This window comes from Sardina pilchardus, chromosome 4 (assembly GCF_963854185.1).
Source record: "Sardina pilchardus chromosome 4, fSarPil1.1, whole genome shotgun sequence".
Classification (NCBI taxonomy): Eukaryota; Metazoa; Chordata; class Actinopteri; order Clupeiformes; family Clupeidae; genus Sardina; species Sardina pilchardus.
Window position 1 is genome coordinate 22,147,266 of NC_084997.1, and position 19,661 is coordinate 22,166,926.

Consider the following 19,661-nt stretch of genomic DNA (forward strand, 5'->3'; position numbering starts at 1 on the left):
GTTGACATCATTACAGCTCTGCATTAGTGTGACACGTTCCTCTGGGTGCCGTAAATAGCCTAATATCGGCGCACAGTTCACCCAGTTTCACACGTTATGTAATTTCAATGCAGAGAAGCACTACTGTTATTACAGCCCAAATAACATAGCCTATAATATCTATGTAACATCTCAGCATATTTCTGAATTGTTCGGAGGTGGTTCATATGATCATGCAAAAAGTCCAACAATTTTAAATGTAAAGATGATACAGTTGGCATAGGCCTGTGTAGTTCAGTAATCATGTGTGTCTGTAAATTGCAGTACAGAATTAACATAGCCTACTGTAGATCAAAGTTGCTGTACATACTTCAAGCTCTCAGAAGCTACTAAAACCATAATAATGGCAATGGCATGCATTTGAAAATAACTATTGGTTCCATATGTGCATCAGTGGTTTAAGCTATACAAAAGACACTTCAACACTTCAAATTCAGTCATTTGATAACAACATATACTGTACATCTGTTGTACACCGCAAACACAAGCTCACAAACCATACAAAAAAAGCAATGGTCATGGTTTTCGCAGTAACCTCTATTAGCATGACTGTGGTAAGAGCTCTTCCTGCCATGAAGCTAGTGTTGACCTCCTAACAAAGAGCAGGTTCAATCTGCTCCCCTCCCCCACCCCTGGAGACTGGTGAGGGTCACATGGCCTTTCTAGACAGCACAGAGAAGGGAGGGAAATATCTGGTTGTGGGGGATGGGATCTGTGTGTCACACAAGTCTCTCTCTCTCTCTCTCTCTCTCTCTCTCTCTCTCTCTCTCTCTCTCTCTCTCTCTCTCATTCGGTGCATGTGCGTGTGTGTCAGTGTGTGTGCGTGTGTGTGTGCTGCAACCTTCATCGACATATTGGACCCGATCCACATAGCCTTATTCATTCATTCATTCAGACAGTAAGCACCAATCATGACTGAAGAATGAATGTGGGATTCAGGGCTAAACAATGATCCATTGGAAGATTGTATGTTTGAGGACAGGCTTCACGTAAACAGTAACATTATACGGCCCATCCCCCATCGCTCCCCATCCCCCACAGCAGCCCTCAGATGGGAGGAGACACATTAAAGGGTTTTTATGATGTTGTTATGTCATGCGACCTTGTTTTGCCGTACACGGAACAGTGTGCAGAGCAAATGTTCACTCACTGACTTATGTGAAAGCATGATATGGCACAAAGTCTGTCCTTTAAAAAGGCTTTGTTTTGAATCAGCTGAGCAGACGCTTCCGCTATGGAAGTTTAGGTAGCAATTGTATTTTTTGAGTCTTATTTGATTAAGAAAAGCATGGACCTATATATAACAGTGCTACATTAAGGCATGGTATACAGGCAAACAATTAGGATTTTTTTCTCATAGTGCTGTGTCACTTGTCGGCAAGGGCGGGAAAGAGTGAACCGGTTGTCAAAGACTGAAATTAGAGGTCAGTAGTTGGTGACCTTTCGTGTTATGCTGCTGTGTTTCAGCTTATCTATATGTCAATAAAGAAACATTTGTCTTACTTATGAGATTTGGTGTGTTGATAAAAAAAATTATACTGAATGTATGTATGTCCATGTGGCGATGTACTGTATATACTGTATGCATGGGTTATTGTCAGTGAAGATTTAAAACAAATTAGTACTGTATTAAGAGGGTTTTTTTGTTTAATTCCATGAAATTATATGCCTGACGTTATCTTGATATAATTAATGCATTTTAATTAAACCTGTAGGCGTACACACACACACACACACACACACACACACAGACTCACACTCACTCACACACACCTACACACGCGCACACTCAGCATTACTAGTTGATCAGTGCGTTCTCGTTCTCTCATCCCACTCTATTTGTGTATGGCATATATAGCACATTATTTTAGTAGTTTCATAACATGCTAGGTTATGTAAGATTTTCATGGTAATTCAAAAATGTTTGAGGATGTGTGTGTCATATTCAGAGCATGAATAAGATGGCTGAATCCGTCCTCTCTTCTTCTCTTTATATTAGTGATATCCAGTGATTTCCTTATGAATAAGAAAATGAACGACTAGTCTGATAACACTTCTCTTCAGCTGAAACGTCAAAGTTGATAAGACCATTCCACACTTGTCATTAAATGCAAACATCTTGAAACCTTTAACAGAGTGTGTTGCCTCTGATAAGGGGAGACTGACATTCTTCTGTTGAAATAGACTTTCACAAATATCTGACCAATTTCAATGAATTGGGCTTTCACGCACAGAAATGGAATTTTCTCATTTTAATATGAGATTGAGTAAAATTGCTCAATTATTTCAGAGTGAATCCTTAAGGAGGAGTTACCAATATTGACTATGCATACAATATTCTGTAAGCTTATTGGAAGAGGGAAGTCACTTATTGAAGCATGAGTTTAGCTCAGCCAGTCTGTTGCTCTGTCTGGCTGTGATATGGTGGCATGACATGGCAGAGTTGCTCAATAGAAAATGAGTGTTGTTTGCATGTCCCTGCTTGGCCTGGCTGTGCCTGCTCAAAGACAGGCTTTTGGATGACACTTCCACATGATGGAGTATCTTAGAGATGACCACAAAATCCTACCAAAAAGACCTCTGAGACAAAATAGGTCAGGATCGGAAGCTCTTAAAACTGACAGCTCATAATTTTAGTGCTTGGGTGGATTACAAATTAGAAAGTGGTGGTGGGACGGGTTGGGATGTTTCAAATGGCAACACTGCCATCTATTGGCTACTCCATTTACTACAACTTGAGTCAGAATGGGCTTTCATCTGGGCAAGACAGGACATCAGACAGCAATAATTGGCCATTTCTGGAATTTGTTATACAGTATGTGATGTGGAACATTTGGAAATGTACTCAGTCAGAGTTCTTCAACATCTCTTTTGTAGGTGAACAATGTGTTGTTCATAGACGTGAATGTGTATTTCTTAAAATTCAATAAGGAAGATGGAACACTCCTTGCATACGCAGCCAAAAGGGCTATGCTTTCATTCCATAGCCCTTTGTTATATCTAAGGCCCATGATTAGAACTAGGCTATGGTGTGGAAAGTGTCCAAGCCACCACCCCATTCCCGAAAGGAGTTCCATACAGACGGAATACAGGAAACTGTTATGAAAATACTGATCAACAAGAAAAGTCTAGACCTATACACATGAGCCAAAATGGCCAAAACATAATATCTGTGCGTGAGAGAAATATTATGATATGAAACATTGGCATCTAACAATGCAATTACTCATCTCATTCACTTTTGAAACGTGTACAGAACTAACAAAATACATATCAGTCTAACCTATTGATCACAGTCAGTCACAGACAAATTACGTCTAGTTTGTTTGAGATCATACAATCACTATAAAGCCTTATATTTGAGTCTGCAGGATTATTCCTTTATCATCTTGAAAGGCCATCCACTGATACAAATAACCTTCCATAATCTATTTACCAATATATTGCAGCCAAACAGAACATGTTTTATATTCATATAGTTCCCCCTGGTGGTAAATAAGAAAATTAGCAGCATTATTTGGGGCATTCATAAATATGGTTTTGTTTTGTTTTTTAGATATGGCTATATTCAAAAACACATCTTAATTTCTTAACTTCTTTACATTTTAGGTTTTTGGCAGTTTTGCACAGGTCATATCTCTGATTGATAGTGAAGTGTTTATGATACATCACAAGTTCCAATTATGTGTGCCTCGCTGCAATGTCAGGAGATAGACCACATAGTGATTCTCTGCTGGTGCTGCCTCGAGCAGTTTATTTATTTTCTCTGTCTCTGCCCTTATTCCCAAGAGAAAGAGCAAAGGCTGAGGGGTTCAAAAGAATTCTTAACTCCTATCATTGTTTCCTCCATAAAACCCTCACAGGTGTGCCTGACAATGGCTGCACCTGCAGTTTTGGGGATCAAAGATGGATGTCACAGACATGCTTATCTAAAGAAAAACCTCTTGCCTTCTAGCAGGAAAATCACAGAGGATGAAATAAGTCTGACACGTTGCAGAATATTCCTTCATCTTCAAAACATTCTCTCTTGGGGAGAAATAGCGAGAATATTGAAACAAAAAAAAAGTACTTCTTGAAAAGCTATTGATTATACAAAGTGGTGTATTATTGTAGCTTCCTTTCAAGCAAGGGAAGCTACTTATATTCACATACATGAAATGTAGTAAGACACTGAATACACACACTTTTTGCTGGAACACCCGAGTCAGTTATCCACTCTCCATACACACACATCTTTACACCCGCCAGTACAATGGCAGATTTTGTGGAAAAACAAAAAATATGGACCACAATTGACATCTCTACTGATTCATTGTTCATGCAAAAATTAGTGTCTGTCTACATTGAGGACACAATGTATAAGGTGATGATGGAGAGTGGAGAGATGTACATGTAAACATGTGGATGCCAAGATGGATCACCCTGTAGCAGCAAAATAGGTTGTCAATTAGACCTATGGAATACAGTTCTATCTGACAGATCTGATATTGCTTAAGAGCTTGATTTGTACCAAACAATTTTCTCAGAGTAAATATCTCTAAAAGCTCCATTTTTTTACAATAGGACAGCACAGCAGTGGCATCTAGATATGATTTGAAGGTTAGAAATGAGGAATATAAATGAAGAGAGTGGATGTTTATTTACGCGTATAAACAGCTGTTGCCAATGGTAACCCGAGGTAATTAACATCCTAAATTGACTGTGTGACGTGGATAGTTGAGATGAAGTCCCCCCTCTTGCCCAGATAAACACCTCAACGGCGCACGGTTTACAGGCTGAGTTCACTGTTGGCAGAAGCCATTCCCAGTCAATGAAACCATGCAGTCTAAAAGATGCGTGTCCTTCGGGCTGCGGGACACATTAGGACCGCACACAGTCTGTGTGTTTCCTTCACCACTCACCATAAAACCCCATGCCACACATGGCTATAATAAGCCAACAAATTAAACCATTACACAATTTTTAAGGTACACAGACATCCGTGCTTAAAATATTTTAAGAGTAGCGAGGGGGATCTCTTCCCTCTCCACAAATTCCATTGTGCTGGAAGACCACCAGGGAATTGACCTGTCAAATGCCCTCAATGCACACACTGACATTGTGAAAACATGCATAGCAAACTGCAGCATGTTGAACATTAGAGTGATCATGGTACATGTAATGATGAAGGGGGGGGGGGGGGGGTGTTACTGGCTTACAAGTCAAAGAATGCATGTAGTAATCATGGCCAATGTCTTCAACAAGTGGAAGTCCTGGCAAAAATGGAGTGCCCCCCCCCCCTGCTTTCCACTATGTACCTATCCAGCATGCTTTATTAACGCAGCAGTCTCATTAGGGAGGGAAAGACTGAAATGCTTGGCACCGGCTGCAGCGCTGGCCTAGGGCAGCATGTATCCTGGCCAAATCCACTGACTATGGGAGCCTCTGTTTCAGTGCTATCCTGCGTTGCTTGAAAGACACACCTATAAATCCTCATTACATTAACGCAGCGCTACTGGGGTGGAGCAGAGTGAAGTGCTCTGTAAGCAGCAAGGAATGAAGTACGAAACTACTCATAAAATCTCTAGGGGAACTTTTCTTACTCAACACTAAATGAAATGAAGAGGATCCCTATAGGAATGACTCTGTCTCCACCACATATCATCACAGAGCCACACCACATTTTGGGAAGAACATTATAATTTGTAATGTAATGATTTATTGTTGAAAGGCTGGTCCTAATCCAGTAATAGACAAAGCATCATTCTGAACAATGTTGCTGGGCAATGTTCCTGAGTTGTGTTGTTCTAGCTCATTGACATTGGGATTTTTTTTCCTTTTTCTGAGAGCATTAATCATCAGTAGCCTATATGCAAATTATCATGATCACTCAATCTGAATCCATTGAACTGGTTATGTGGTTGCAGCAATATTCCCAAAAAAGTTCCTTCATATGATCACCTTACCACGTGTAAGCTAGAGTTGTTCACTCTTTTTGCATGTTCAGAGAATAGCTCTACAAGTTTGGAGCCATAATTGACAACATTTAATCTCCAGATGAGTAATGTTGGCTAAAATACTATACCTAACGCTTGATTTAATTGACTGACCTTGGATGATTCGTATCATTAACCCTTTCATGCACGCATTATGAAAAAAAGTGTCTAGATTTTTTTAGTATTGATTTTATTACTCTATATGAGCCCAATATTGAAAATCAGTTGGAATTTTTTAAAAATATGCTTTTATATAGAAGTTATGTTATTGTCCACGTATGTGGACAGTGCGCAACAAAGGGGTAAAAAAGAATAAAATGTAATGACAGAAAATGTGGAAACTATGGCCCTCTACTTCCTCCATACTACCCACCCAGCCCTCTACTACCCCCATACTACCCACCCACCTCTCTACTACCTCCATACTACCCGCCCAACCCCTCTACTACCCCCATTATTGCTCACCGACCCTCACCCACCCCTCTACTACCCCCATATTACCCACCTCTACTACCACCACTACCCAACCACCCCTCTACTACATCCGTACTACCCACCCCTCTACTACTAAACCACCCACCCCTCTAGTACTCTCATACCCACCCCTCTACTACCCACCCACCCCTCTACTACCCCCATATTACCATACCACCTTGGCATTACCACATGTAATTAGGTCATTATTTATAAATATGTTTACCAAATGTTTGTTTCTTTGTAATTTAAAGCAATTAAAATCATATTTGAAAAAAAAAAAAAAAAAAAAGTCCTAGTTACAAAATCTAATTTTTGGCCATTTAACTCCTCTGTTGCGCAACGTCCACATACGTGGACAGTTGCTTTTTAGGGTCTACAAACTCCATTTTACATCCGATTTAATTTCTGAAAACACAGAGTTGTTCAGCACACTCTCCTGTACAGCATAATATTTTTTTTTACATGATTTTGCCTTCTTGAGTACTAGCTTTTTACAGATATGCCTGGAGCATTCAGCATATGGCCATTACTGTCACTCATGTTGAATTGATGATGTCATCAAGCAGTCAATATTCCAAATATAAGATGATACATATTGTTAATATATTGCCAAGGACCTACTAAAACTGCCCTGAAGTGGATTGGTGTATATCAACATGATAAATAAGTAGAAAACAGAGTTAAAGTTACTGTCCACGTATGTGGACGTTGCGCATGAAAGGGTTAATAGGACAGGAAGAAAGTTAGTTTGATTTCACTAAACGTTTATTAGTTTTGACCTACCTGCTTTGGGGGACTGGTCGCTTTCGTCAATCACCTTAACCTCATCCAATAGCGAGCTACACGCGCTCCTAGCTCCTCCCTGGTGGGTAACTGAAGTTTCTTTAGTTTCTCCAGCGAAGTCAGAACGCATAGTAGCGCCAACTGTATGCGGATAAACATTGGGTCGCACAATGTCCAAAAGGAGTCCAGTTATGTTCCTTTCCCTTTGTTTATGGATTATAGTACTTTCGAACCCGGGGAAGGTCGGTGCGAGGAAACACGACGAGTCCTTCTTCACCACTAGCATTTACCGAGCAAGATGCGCTTCGAGATGTCTAAGCCTTCACATCACCCGCATATCGGCGTTCTTCAAGCATTTTCAGGTAGCTTTGACACATGTGGAGTTATTCAAACGCCAGTTTGAGTGATGATGTTTATAGGAAAATATGCCGTACATCAGCATATTAGCTGTTTTGCAGATACAATGTTGGCGTTGCGTCCGTCTCTGTTGGTCACTCCGTGCGCACACAGACCTGCCTGCCGTTAACAGTGTGATTCCTGAAGTTTTTATTGTATGTTTCTCACACATGGTGAATCATCTTCAACGAGATAAGGGAAGTGTTTATAAGGCGTTATGTGTCACTGGGCTGCATGAGCTATTTTCAAACTATTGGGGCTGATTTCAGAAATTCAATGAATGGAACTCCTACCTGTTCAGCTGGCCATGGCAAAACATCACCAATGCTGGAAAAAAGATCAGCATTTGGACACATTTCTGCTTATAGGACCACACTATTTTTCAGATTCACTTGAGAGCCTTCTGTTCCTTAGTTTAAAGTTTCAGATAATTTCCGTTTTCAACCGAGGAGTTATTTAATAATGACGGTGATTTCTACTCAGAGAAACTGAGGTGAAAGAAGAGCGTTTTACTCAGAAGACGTGGTGAATATTTTACTTGTTCTCTGAGTATATGCTGTAGCTAATTTCATTTTGCCAACATAGACTGTCAACTTTCATATTCGGGGGGTGAGAAAGGGGTAGGATACTTGATCTTCCACCTTCCACCATTCTTATAGCATTTTGACAGAGTAGAAAATGTTGTTCTCCCCATTGTAATAGGTGTTCAGACCATTTCATCAGGAGAGGAATTAGCTATCTCCTCCTCTGGGCTATTTGGTATGTTGTGTCAGAAGTTGTTTTTCACCCTTGACTAGACACACTGTTCTCTCCCAGAACCCCACTAAAGGGGATTGCAATAGATCTTTTCTTCTCTTACTTTTCATTCAGCGACAATCTCTTTTCTTTTACCAGTGGCATTAGCATATCAGCCTTGTAGTTGATGTTCTAATTGTAGTAGACAACACTGCATTTGGTGGTCACTGCACTCGTTTATTGGTGCTTAAATTCACACACTGCGGTCTATCACACACTGTTTGTAAGTTTGTCAGTCTTTGGCATGGCAGGAAGCATACATTGGCAGTATATAAGAGGAATGCAAAAAGATGCATCAAGTTACCATTAAAATCACATTCATTTGAAAAAAGGGGAGAGGGACTATTTCTTCTTTGTAAGAATGAAAAGAATAGACTACAGGCCTGATAGCATCCACCTTAAGTAATTCTTTTCAGTCATGTAACCCGAAACAAGCCTTGGCCAGATAGATATGCAAATGTATGAACTGACCATCCAAAAAAAGAAAGAAAAAAGTGCTGTGGTGAGGATATTATTTGCTTGCTTGAAGTGAGTGTTACATATTGTGCTGCTTTTGGCTTCAGGCTTTTCCCCCAAGCACAAGCAGGAAATGGAGAGGTGAAAAATGATGCATTTGTTTCTTGATAAGAGGCTGGTTGGACGGGATTGAACAGTGCTAAGAATAGACCGCAATTGTTGTTGATTCTCCGAGTGGACTACCGAATGGACTGTGTTCTCAGCAGGCCTTTCATGTGGAAATGGAGGTCTGGTCAGCTGCAAAAACAGCCCCCCCCCCAAGCCCCCCCTCCACCCCTCCACCCCTCCCACCCAGCCCTGTGCCCCTGCCACCAAATGCCACCGTCACACTTCATAGAGGACACTGTGTCTCTCTGCTTTTCCCTGGGTGAGGTCACCTTCTCTCAAAAGCAACATAACCTCATGTGATCAGCTCCAATGTAGTGTTTCTGGTACACGCTCGCGCGCTTCGACTCGTATGGCAGGCAGCAGACTTTGATGAGGCAGCTGTAAGGCTGACTTCAGATTTTATTATGGAGCTTTTTGCGGCCTCCGAAAATGATTGAAATGGAGAATGTTAGCATAATCAAATTGCAATTAATCATGCATGCATTTGCTTGCCACATGGGTGTTGCTGTCATTGGTGAATTACAGCGTGCAGTTTTGTTTCTGCCCTACTTTCCGATGCAGACATGCAGCTAAGGATGTTTACAACTGGGAGCGCAGATATGGGGAGCTCCTGCAGCCCTTGGGTGCTGTGTGACATAAGGTGATGGTTAGGAGGTGAACGTACATGTGTTAATGGCTTCTGTGATCATGTTTAACATGTTGCTCTGGTGACTAAATACTGCTACAGAGAAACAGTTTTTGGTGACAGAATAGCATCAATGGATTAATTGAAGCATGTTCTGTTTTGCTTTGCCCTGAGTGGGTTAAGAAGAGTTATGTCCACATTGAAGGATATTTTAGATATTTTCAGGTCCTATGTAGATGATTTGTATCTTTTCCACCATGGATAGAGGTAAACTCCCACTCATAAATATGGTGGCTGACAGTGTGAAGTTAAACAGGGGTTTTGTTCCGTAATAGACTCAGAAGGCATCCCCCCTTCTATTGGATTATTAATGTGCTGGTCTATGGAACCAAAAAAACAAGGTGTGTCAATGAGGTCTTGTTTTTCCACGCGCACAGCCATAAAACGGCGCATGTTAAATTCCACCCTTCATTCCCCCCACATTCATGTTGAGGCTTTTTCGTGTAATGTGTGGCACACTGTGGACCTGTGTTATTAACCAGTGGAAAGAAAAACAGTGGAAAAGTAGTTTTGCCCTGTCCCCTTGTTTCATCTTTGATATTAAATAACACCACGGGTGTGGAATCAAACCTCAGCGGCAGCTCGTCTCATGTGTGCAGGTTTTCAGTAATGGCGACCGACAGGACATGAATAGGGGGCCTATGTTGCCTGGGTTCACCTCTCTGCATGGGGCCTGCACCAGGACAGTCTTGTCCAGTCTATGCTCCTGCTATTGCGCTGATGCCTCATCTGGCCAGTGCCTCACAACTTAATGGCAACTCTGAACCTTCGAGAGGAACAGTGCTGGGTCCGCACACTAAGCTCCACGTTTGAACTGTTTTTAATCGAGCACTCGAGAACTCTGAACCTTTGAGCAACTGATCTCATACGCCCGTTGATTAAACAGGTCCAGAATGCTTCTGGAAATGCCCATGTGTTTCACCTAAAGATCACAGTATAGGGGGAAAGAGTGTGTAGGTTAAGAACATGCTCACAGATGTTGAGCTGGCGGAGAGAGGGATGGGGTTGCTGCTCTTTGGCCCGTCCTAGGGATTGTTTTGTTTGGATTAAGGGTGTATGTAGGAAGCTTATCTTAACTGCTGTGTAATCAAGACACTCTAAACACGCTGAAGAGCTATGCGTCTAGAGAGCGCCCCTTTAGTATTTCCCATGAACACAACCCGTGGAATGTGACTTTATTGTTCACAATTAGGTCAATTTCAGATTGTCACAGTTTCTATGGCTTAATGAGGTGTTATGGAGCTCAGTCTGTTGATAACCAGTATCGCAACACCTCTGCTGGTGTTCTGTGAGCTCAGGGTGCAGAATGTCCTTTTGTACGGATGGGACTTTACAAGAACAGGCCCATACGACAGCACTGAGGAAACCGTGGCCGTATCTCCCTGAAATATCCAAACAGGAAGGCTCCAGGTCACCTGCTAGGTCTTCTCAGCTGACAGGGACCATAAACCAAATCTGAATGCTGTGTTTACACGTCTACATCAACAAAAGCTTTAAACGTGGACCCGGCGCTCGCACATATGCACTGTCACTCAGCGTCCGCGGGTTGCCTCTTCCTCGCTCCGATGGCAGCAGCAGCTGCACTGACGCAACGCAAACGCAATTGATCCGCAAAAAAAAAACACCCCACCACCACGACGGCGTGCCGTGCGCATCAGCCCGTCGGAACGCTCGGAGCCCGAGCAGGAATGTCTTGGGGACTTCAGGGGGCCGAGGAGCTGACCTATAATTATCCCTCGCCGGCCCGTGACACAGAGGGGTCAGCGGCGTAACAGCTGGGGCAACATCCCCGCCGAGCCGGCCCGCGCCGCGGAGATGCTGTCACGGATCAGAATGAACCTCTCCGCAGAGCCCTGCCACCGATGACTGATGGGTTCCGAGAGGTGTCAGAAACACTGGTCATGATGTAAGGGTTTGTCAGTGGCCCTGACAAGCCATATAAATTACTCTGAGTGATGGCCGGTGGGATAACCATAAGGACCATTTTTTTTTCATTTTAAAACGTGATTTACTGTTCTCTATTTGTCTCTCTCTCTCTCGCTCTCTCTGTCGCTCTGTCTGTTTCTCTCTTTTCCTCCCATGCCGTCTCTCTCCCTTCCCTCTGTCTCTCTTCTACCATCGCCAGGCTGTAGGTACCATACTGGGATCAGAGAAATAAAAATCTCGGCGGCTGTAGCTCCACTGCCGAAAGAGTAAAAAGAGAATTTTGAATTAGGTAAAACGGAATGAGGGCAGGTGACGCATTCCCTCCCCCCACCCCCACCCCCACTACCCCCCAGTGGAAATACTCCTGAACGCTGTTAAGTAGGCAGCGGCTTCTCGTCTGAAATGGGATGGTATCGACTTAAAAGGATAGACTCTGTTCCAGTCTCGGCCATGGATGGCTTTGAAGCCTGTTGACCATTATCCTTGACACTGCCTGCACAACACCCACCGGAGCTGGACGGCAAATTAAGTCCTTTAATGATAAGTTCGCTCCCAAGGTTTCACTGGGAATTTCCAGTGGATTACATTGTTCGAGGAGGCTTTGAACTTGACATTGAACTTAAGCAGACTTTTTTTTTTTTTTGCGTCGCAGGGTTAGTGAAGTTTGGCTGTGTCCTTTTAATGTAAGGAACAGAACACTTGATTCATTGCCTGCCGTGACCTTTTATTAGCCTTGCATTTGTCTCAACGACTTCGTTTTGCCAAAACACTTTATTACTTGACCTCATGCTCACCAAATGTCAAATTCTGTTATAAAATAGAAAAAAATAAATAATGAATAGAAATACATTAAGTAATTACCGGGCCTGTTCAGCATGGAACATCCAGAAATTGGTGGGCTGAAGTGCTCAATCATCCCCCTGCAGCCAAACCGTGGCGCTAAATGTTGTGTCATTGTATTTCATATCTCCACCAGAGGTGCACTGCCAGGGTTGGAAGTAACAGCTCACGTCTCTCCCCACTGGAACCCAGGAAATTACTGCCTGTAATTGCTCCTCCATGGTACATTTGAGAGTGAACAGGAAAAACTACATTGTTACCCAATACACTTAGGACAACATGTCTTGGAGTTCATGGAAACCATAACGTGGCCCTCGCGGAGAAATTAGAGAGTGGTTTTAGGTGTTTGCGCTCGGCGTAAGTGCGCTGACACGAGTTCCTGTTTGAATAACCTCTCGTATGTCAGGAGGTTAGCTAAAGCGGCCTGTGATGAGAGCTGGGGGGGGGGTCACGGTGTCCTCTGGCATCCGTGAAACTGACCAGAGACTCGGCCGGTGCACATCTTTCAGCCATCTGTGGCCGCTCCTGTGGGGCTCGAAGCAGAATGTATACCGTCTTAATTAATTACCTCTGGGATGGCAAGCTAATTGCTGTGAGTGTATGAAATGTATAAGAGAAATGCGTTGTCGAGGGAGGGGGGGACAGCATAAATGTCCATGTTTGACCTCCTCCTCCGGAGAGAAAATGTACTTTAGCAACGCATTCACTTTTATACGTTTTACAACATATTGATTCTAAATGTAATGCAACTGTCTGGTAATGCAACCCTAACTTATGCCCCCCCCCCTCTCTCTCTCTCTCTCCCTCTCTCTCCTTACAGAGTAATGGATCCTTGGCCTGGTGTCAAAATCACAAACAGTGCTCAAAGGTAAAGTAACAGGAGGCTAAATGGGCTCTTTGGGCAATGTGACATGGTGCTGTAAAATGTAATTATGTCTAGCAATTTACCACAACATGTTTGTGTTGTTGGTTGTTACAGTTACAGCTCATTATAGAGCATATCAATGGTGGCATTACGGAGTTTCAGATATAGATACAGCGGCCCGCTGATGTATGTGGACTGCTCAGCCGCTACACTGTCAGATGAGGATAATCACTTTGCATGTGTTTGTGTTGTCTGATGTCCAAGCTGTCATCGCACCGGCTCCCGCTGCTTGCGCAAACATCCTCCGCAGCTCGCCGCCGCGCACTTTTTATAGACCTCATTTATGGATTCACTGCAGATTCACATCAACATCTTTTACGGCCGGCGTTCCGTTTCCTTCCTCTCTCACCCCCACAATAGGTGAGGCTGAAGCGGCTGGCTGTTTGGAAGCGCCGTTGTCGGGCCTAATAAGCGCGGCCGCTTGGGGATGCCTGGGACCCCGGGAGCTCGCGCTCATTTGAATTCCTGTCGTTGGCTGCGCGGATGGGCTCGCGGCGCGCTGGCACGGCGGTGTCCCGTGGCCGTGCGGGCGGAGGAGGACGGTGTGTGTGTGTGTGTCGGCCTCGGGCCGGCTCGGGGGGGGCCGGGGCGTTGACATGTTCTCTCAGCTCTCCCCTGAGCTGTTGACATCCCGTTCGCAGTTTTTGCCCGAGCCTAACCGTGGGGCCAGCGCGCGTTCACGGGAGGGGGGAACCTGCTCAACAGGAGCACTCTTACTGGCGTCCACATGGGACCGGGCCAAACGCAGCGCCGTGATGTTGTCTGTTTTTCTTGTCTCGGCTCATGGCACCAGTCTGCATATTTCGTTTCAAAGGTTGTCAGAGGTAGTAGGAGGCAGCGGTGGGAAGGATTGAAAATAAACTCGGTATTGAATGTTGTCTTTTACGAGAGAACGAGATGTTTATACTGTCTGCCATGCGATTGTATGAGTGCTTGTATTTTGATTGCTCTGTTTTTTTTTACACACCGAAGAAGTTTACAATAAGTTGTGTTTTTGACGAGGTGGTGACAAAATTGCTGTCAACCGTGTCTGTGTAATAGCATTGATAAACAAAAGTTTAAGTAAATAACAGTGCTGAAACGTACACTTTGGTTCAGATTCCCAGTCAAACAGTCCCATATTCCAGTCCCAGTCTGCAGTCTGATTAGAACTGAGGTAATACTGCTTCAACTTTGTTCGTTGAAGGCAGATAGTGAGAAGAACACAATAGTATTGAGTAACGGAGATGTTGAGCCAGAGCTGTGTGATCCATTCGAACATTTGGTACCATTTATTTGAACCACCATGTAGGCCGAGTTCACAAATCCTGCCGTTTTAGTGGCACATCTTTGACACATGGATATGTCTATTTCTGTTAGGACTCAGTCCAGTCACATGCCTTCTGTATGAGGAAACCGTGGATGAGAGGCTACAGATTACACACTGGGCTGTCTTGTCACAACACATTGCGTAATGTCATGGTTATGACATCCATGGTTTCTGAAGGAACTGCTATTTTAAATGGTCGAAGCCAGACACCGTGAGCTATCTGCTTAGGCACACCCTTTCAATCTTTTTCACTACTAGCTGTCCAGTTCTGTGATGGTTCTTTTTAAGCTGTAAATGTGTTAGTAGACGTGTGAGCTGATAAACAGTTGTGCCTCTAGCCTGAAAATATGCCTTATAAAAGTGGAACAGAAAGGAGCCCCCGCGAGCTCCAGCCAAAAGGCCTTGGGTGCAAAAAAAGGAAAATGAATTTGATCCAGCTTAAGGCAGATGAGGTTTTACGAGGTCAGAGCTAATGAGTTTGTCTGGGCTCTTGAAGGAGGAGATAGAGGGGGCATCTCTCTCAAGGCTCTCTCCGGCTCCCTCCTCAATGCAGCAAAAACTTGTTCCTCTCCTCTCCTCTCTCTGCGCGGCCGCGGAGATAGCCAGCCTTGGGCTCCTCCTGGCACGAGCCGATCCCCAAGTCATTCATCAAGAGTTTTATGTTTGAAAAGGATGTGGCTGGATGCATGTCCAAGCACAGCACACTGTTTTCATAATCAGCCATCTATGTCACCGAAAGTCTAAAAATGCCGGAGATTTTTTTTCTTTTTTTCATCTTCATGCACATATCCCCCCCCCCCCACCCCCCACCCCCCGAATCAAGCATGTCAGTTTGCCTCATTCACTTTGTGTGAAGATAAATAATATATTTTTGGTGTGAATTAGATACAGATGTAGATGATGTAATTATTTTCTCTGCAAGGCAATGTTATCTGGCATTACTACTGCCAAAATAACTTGGGGATGCTGTCATCAACCCCCAACAGATTTGAAGAACATAGCGCTATATTGCAAATTCAGTTATGTCTGTGTAGTATTATATTTCTTTTCCAAGTGCATAATATTTTATGACAGCATTATATTTAGAGCCCCTATAAACTCAACTCAACACAAAAGCGGAGTTGAAATAGAGTTACTTGAGCGTCTGTTTTCATCCTTGTGTGTGTTTATAGAGTTCACATATACTCCGCTGATCTGCATAATTGACAGAGTGCTTTATTGAGGTATTCAGACCGACTGGCGCACAAAAGGCTCTGGCCATTGTGGCCATGTCGAACAATTCCCCTCACACAGGCCAGAGTGTTACAGTGCTGGGCGTGTGAATGGCCCTTACAGCTACCGATTAGCCTCCTCACTTCATCGGCAGTGCACAGCCCCTCGGTGGAAGTCAAACAGGACGACAAAAGCACTGGCCCAAGCAAACCCCCTCTGTGACTGCTGTGGGGATCAAGTCTCTTACACTGAAAGGTTTGTCAAAGACTCCCACTGGGGTCCCCGGGCAGATAATGTGTGGAGAGATTGGTTAATTATTTAAACAAAGATTCTGACCCCACCCCCCTCTAGTCTGTCAGCACTTTTTGGAAATCAAAGCCCGGAGCATTAATTTGAGTGTGTGTGTGTGTGTGTGTGTTGGGGTGGGGTGAACGTAATCTTGGCTGGCTCATATGCAGTGTCCAGAGTTGGCCCGACTCGCCAGTGTGGCTGTTGTTATGGTAATTAACCTCACTGCCCTCTCACTGGAGCCGGGAGAGGGGGCATTGGGGAGCGCCGGGGAGTCATTAGCATGCTATAACATTCCCATTTCCCCATTGAGGCGCAGGACGCCGGGAGGCCGGAATGCCATCCTTTGTGGAGGGGTTTTGTCATGTTGCTTCTTTATCTTTCATACAACCACTTGAAAAAAAAAAAGCGAAAGCAAAACCAGGCCTTTTACCCATCACAAGTTTTTGAAAACGCCGGACTCCTCTTTCAACGGCGTTTCGGCGGTATTAAAGGAGGTGTATGGAAACAATCAAAACAATCAGAAATATCCCAGATTTTGAAGTCTGCCCGAGTACAATCAGGACGGCTCTCTGCAAGAGTCAAGCGCAAAAATCAAACACTGGAGCTGATTTGCAAAATAGGAATTACTCAAACCCAGCTCCACGGTCGGCCACATGCATTATTCTGCTGGCCCCAGTGCGGCTGCAGGAACCTATCCAAAACGTAATTACATTGTTTCCTGAAAATCTTCAATCGAACGTTTAAGAAGTCGAAGCAGAAGTGTTCCTCTTGTTATTTCTGTTCTGCTGAAATGAATATGTCCGCGAACAGGGAGGGCCCCTGTTGCAAGGCCGAGGGAAGCTTCATTCATTAATCTCTCACCCTCCCTTAGCGGTACGACTTTGCTCCAGCTTCCTCTTCCCCCCCCTCTTTATTCTCCTTCCAAGGTCTTCCTCATCAGCCAGTCAGAAAGGCTCTTTTGGGGTGATGGCCTCTATAGGGCGTCTATTTAATGCAGGGCGTCGTGTCCTTAATGAGACTCAAATGCCCAGGTGTCTCTTTTCAGACTGTGCTTTTCGCAACGGTGCCTATTGTGAGGGGGAAAGCCCTTAGGATATGGCTTGTGTGTGTGTGTGTGTGTGTGTGTGTGTGTGTGAGAGTGTACATTCAGTGGCATCGTTCTTCAGATCTCCTTTGAATTTCGATGTAAACGTGAACGAAAAGGTCAGAGCGATGATCACAACACGGTCCCTGAGGCATTCAGGGAAGAAGAGTGTTTTGTGGGAATACCGCTCGCTTCCTCTCGCCTTCTCCCTAAGTTGTGCTTGAGGGCTGTCAGACGGCACGTCCCTGACGCCACTGTTGTTTCTAGGTCAATCAGTCCAGTGAAATGAAATTGGTAGCACTGGCACTGTACGCATCTTCATCAATCTTCATTTAAAGACATACGTTTTGGCTTTGGGGGGAAAATATCGCATTCCCCATTTGCTTCAGACTTGGCCGGAGCGCGCTGGCGTTTGACTGTGAGGTCTTTGTGTGGTCATCTTTTCTTTGGCGGCCAGCAGTCATAAAGGGTCCTCTAAAAAAGAGGTAGGTGCTAGGTGGTTGTTTTTTATTGTGTGGCAAAGCCGGTTTCCTTGTCTGGCAGGAAATGCATCAAAGCACCTTTTGGTTCTCTCTTCAGCCAGACTCTCACACCTTGCGCCATGTGTGTATGGGGTGTGCCACCATCTTAGACAAAACAGACTACAGCCGAAAGTCAGTCGCCACTTAGTGTGAAACTACCATTTTTTCCTGTGCCGCTTTGCATTGAGACTTAACTGGATCCTGTCCAAATATTTAGTCGTCAGACACTTCCCTCTCTCTCTCCCTCTCTCTCTCTCCCTCTCTCTCTCTCTCTCTCTCTCCCTCTCTCTCTCTCTGTCTTTGATTCTCACTCTTCATGGTGTTGTTGTACCTCTCGCAGATGCTTTAACACGGACCATTTATTTCTCAGTATTTCATAGCTTTCCACAGTGGCTTCACTAAACACATTAATGGATCCCTTATCCATTAATGTTTACCCCTGTCCTGTGCCGTGATGGTGTGTGTGTGTGTGTGTGGGGGGGGGGGGGGGGGGGGGGGGTTGTTGGGGGATGGGGGGGGGACGTGGGGCTGTGAGTCTGGCCGGGTGTGTGGGTGGCGGAGGAGTGGCGCTGAGGGCTGGTCAGTCTCTGCAGGGAGGAGCAGCTCTGGACATGGCTGTTAAGTTTCATTGGGTGAGGGAGGGGGCCCGCGCTGTTGCCTGCTATCTGTGGAGCTCATTATTCACATGGTGGGTGGCAAGGATGGGGAGGGGGGGGGGGTGTGTAAAAAAAAGAGAAGAGGAGTCGGTCTGGGGCATGCGGAGAGAGGTGGAGTCCTCTGCTGCAGTCTAGCTCTCTCTCCCAGGGTCATTGTTCCTTTCTCAGACTAGCCATGTCTGAAAAAGAAGCGAGGTGACTTTTATGTCGGATTCAAACAGTTGGCAAGCTTTAGCAGGGTCTTGCTTGTTTTATATACTCATCTTCCAAAAGGACCGAATGTGGGCTGCATGCTAAAAGTGTGTCATCAGGAATGTGGTCTGATATAGCATCCGCATTCCAAATATATCCTGATTGAGAAATAATCTGTTTCTTTACAGCTGTCATGATCTGATGTGTCTGCATGTCAAATAGCAGCTTGTTTTTAATTTAGCTGGTGTTGCAGGAGGATTATCTGAATTAGGACAGCTTGTAAAAAATCCTCTTTAAAGCAATAAAGACTTGTCACAGAAAGAATGTCTGTGATTATTCTCGTGCCAGCGTGGGTGCCGCTTCTACGAGGGGCCTATCTTGCTTATCAGCCCCCACGAGTCCCTCTGATAGTTCTGTCCTCTCTGAAAGCCTCTCGAGATGATGCAGATGGACCAGAAAAAGCCCTCAAAAGGGGCCGATAACACGGGCCAGAGGTCAACACTGACGGATTGAATGTTGATTTAGTTGTTTGAGTGACCTAGCAATTAGCCACAGTGATGTGTCAATTAATAGAAGCCTACCCACTGAAACCACTCTGGAGCACTAGACAGTTAAGAATATGGGCATGCATATTCAAGACACATTCTATTTGTTTGAAATATGCGGTTCCAACTGTATTTGGATTGGATGGGCATAGTGTTGTATACCACTACAACTGTACCACCAACAGTTGAAGTCGTTGTAGCATTCTTTGCTACTCAGCACAATTTACATGTGTAAACTGCATGTGTTTATCAGTTTGCTGCAGCAGCAGTGACATTTGTTGAGCTTTACTTGAAATGGTCCAGCAAGGGCTACTCAATTATCTTAAGCCTCTCGGTTGTCTGGTCAGTCTGTCGGGGGAGTGAGTGTGTGCCTGCTCGGATTCCTA

The 19,661-nt window shown here is 44.3% G+C and overlaps 1 protein-coding gene across 2 annotated transcripts in view; it reads left to right on the forward strand.

The window, feature by feature from the left end:
* Positions 1–7,410: 7,410 nt before the first annotated feature.
* LOC134078599 (anosmin-1) overlaps positions 7,411–19,661 on the forward strand; it is a 37,854-nt gene continuing 25,603 nt past the window's right edge. For both annotated transcript variants that reach the window (XM_062534634.1, XM_062534635.1), the window contains exons 1-2: positions 7,411–7,636; positions 13,361–13,408. In XM_062534634.1, the coding sequence (XP_062390618.1) occupies positions 7,445–7,636; positions 13,361–13,408 (240 nt within the window). In that variant the 5' untranslated portion in view covers positions 7,411–7,444. The remainder of the gene's footprint in view (positions 7,637–13,360; positions 13,409–19,661) is intronic.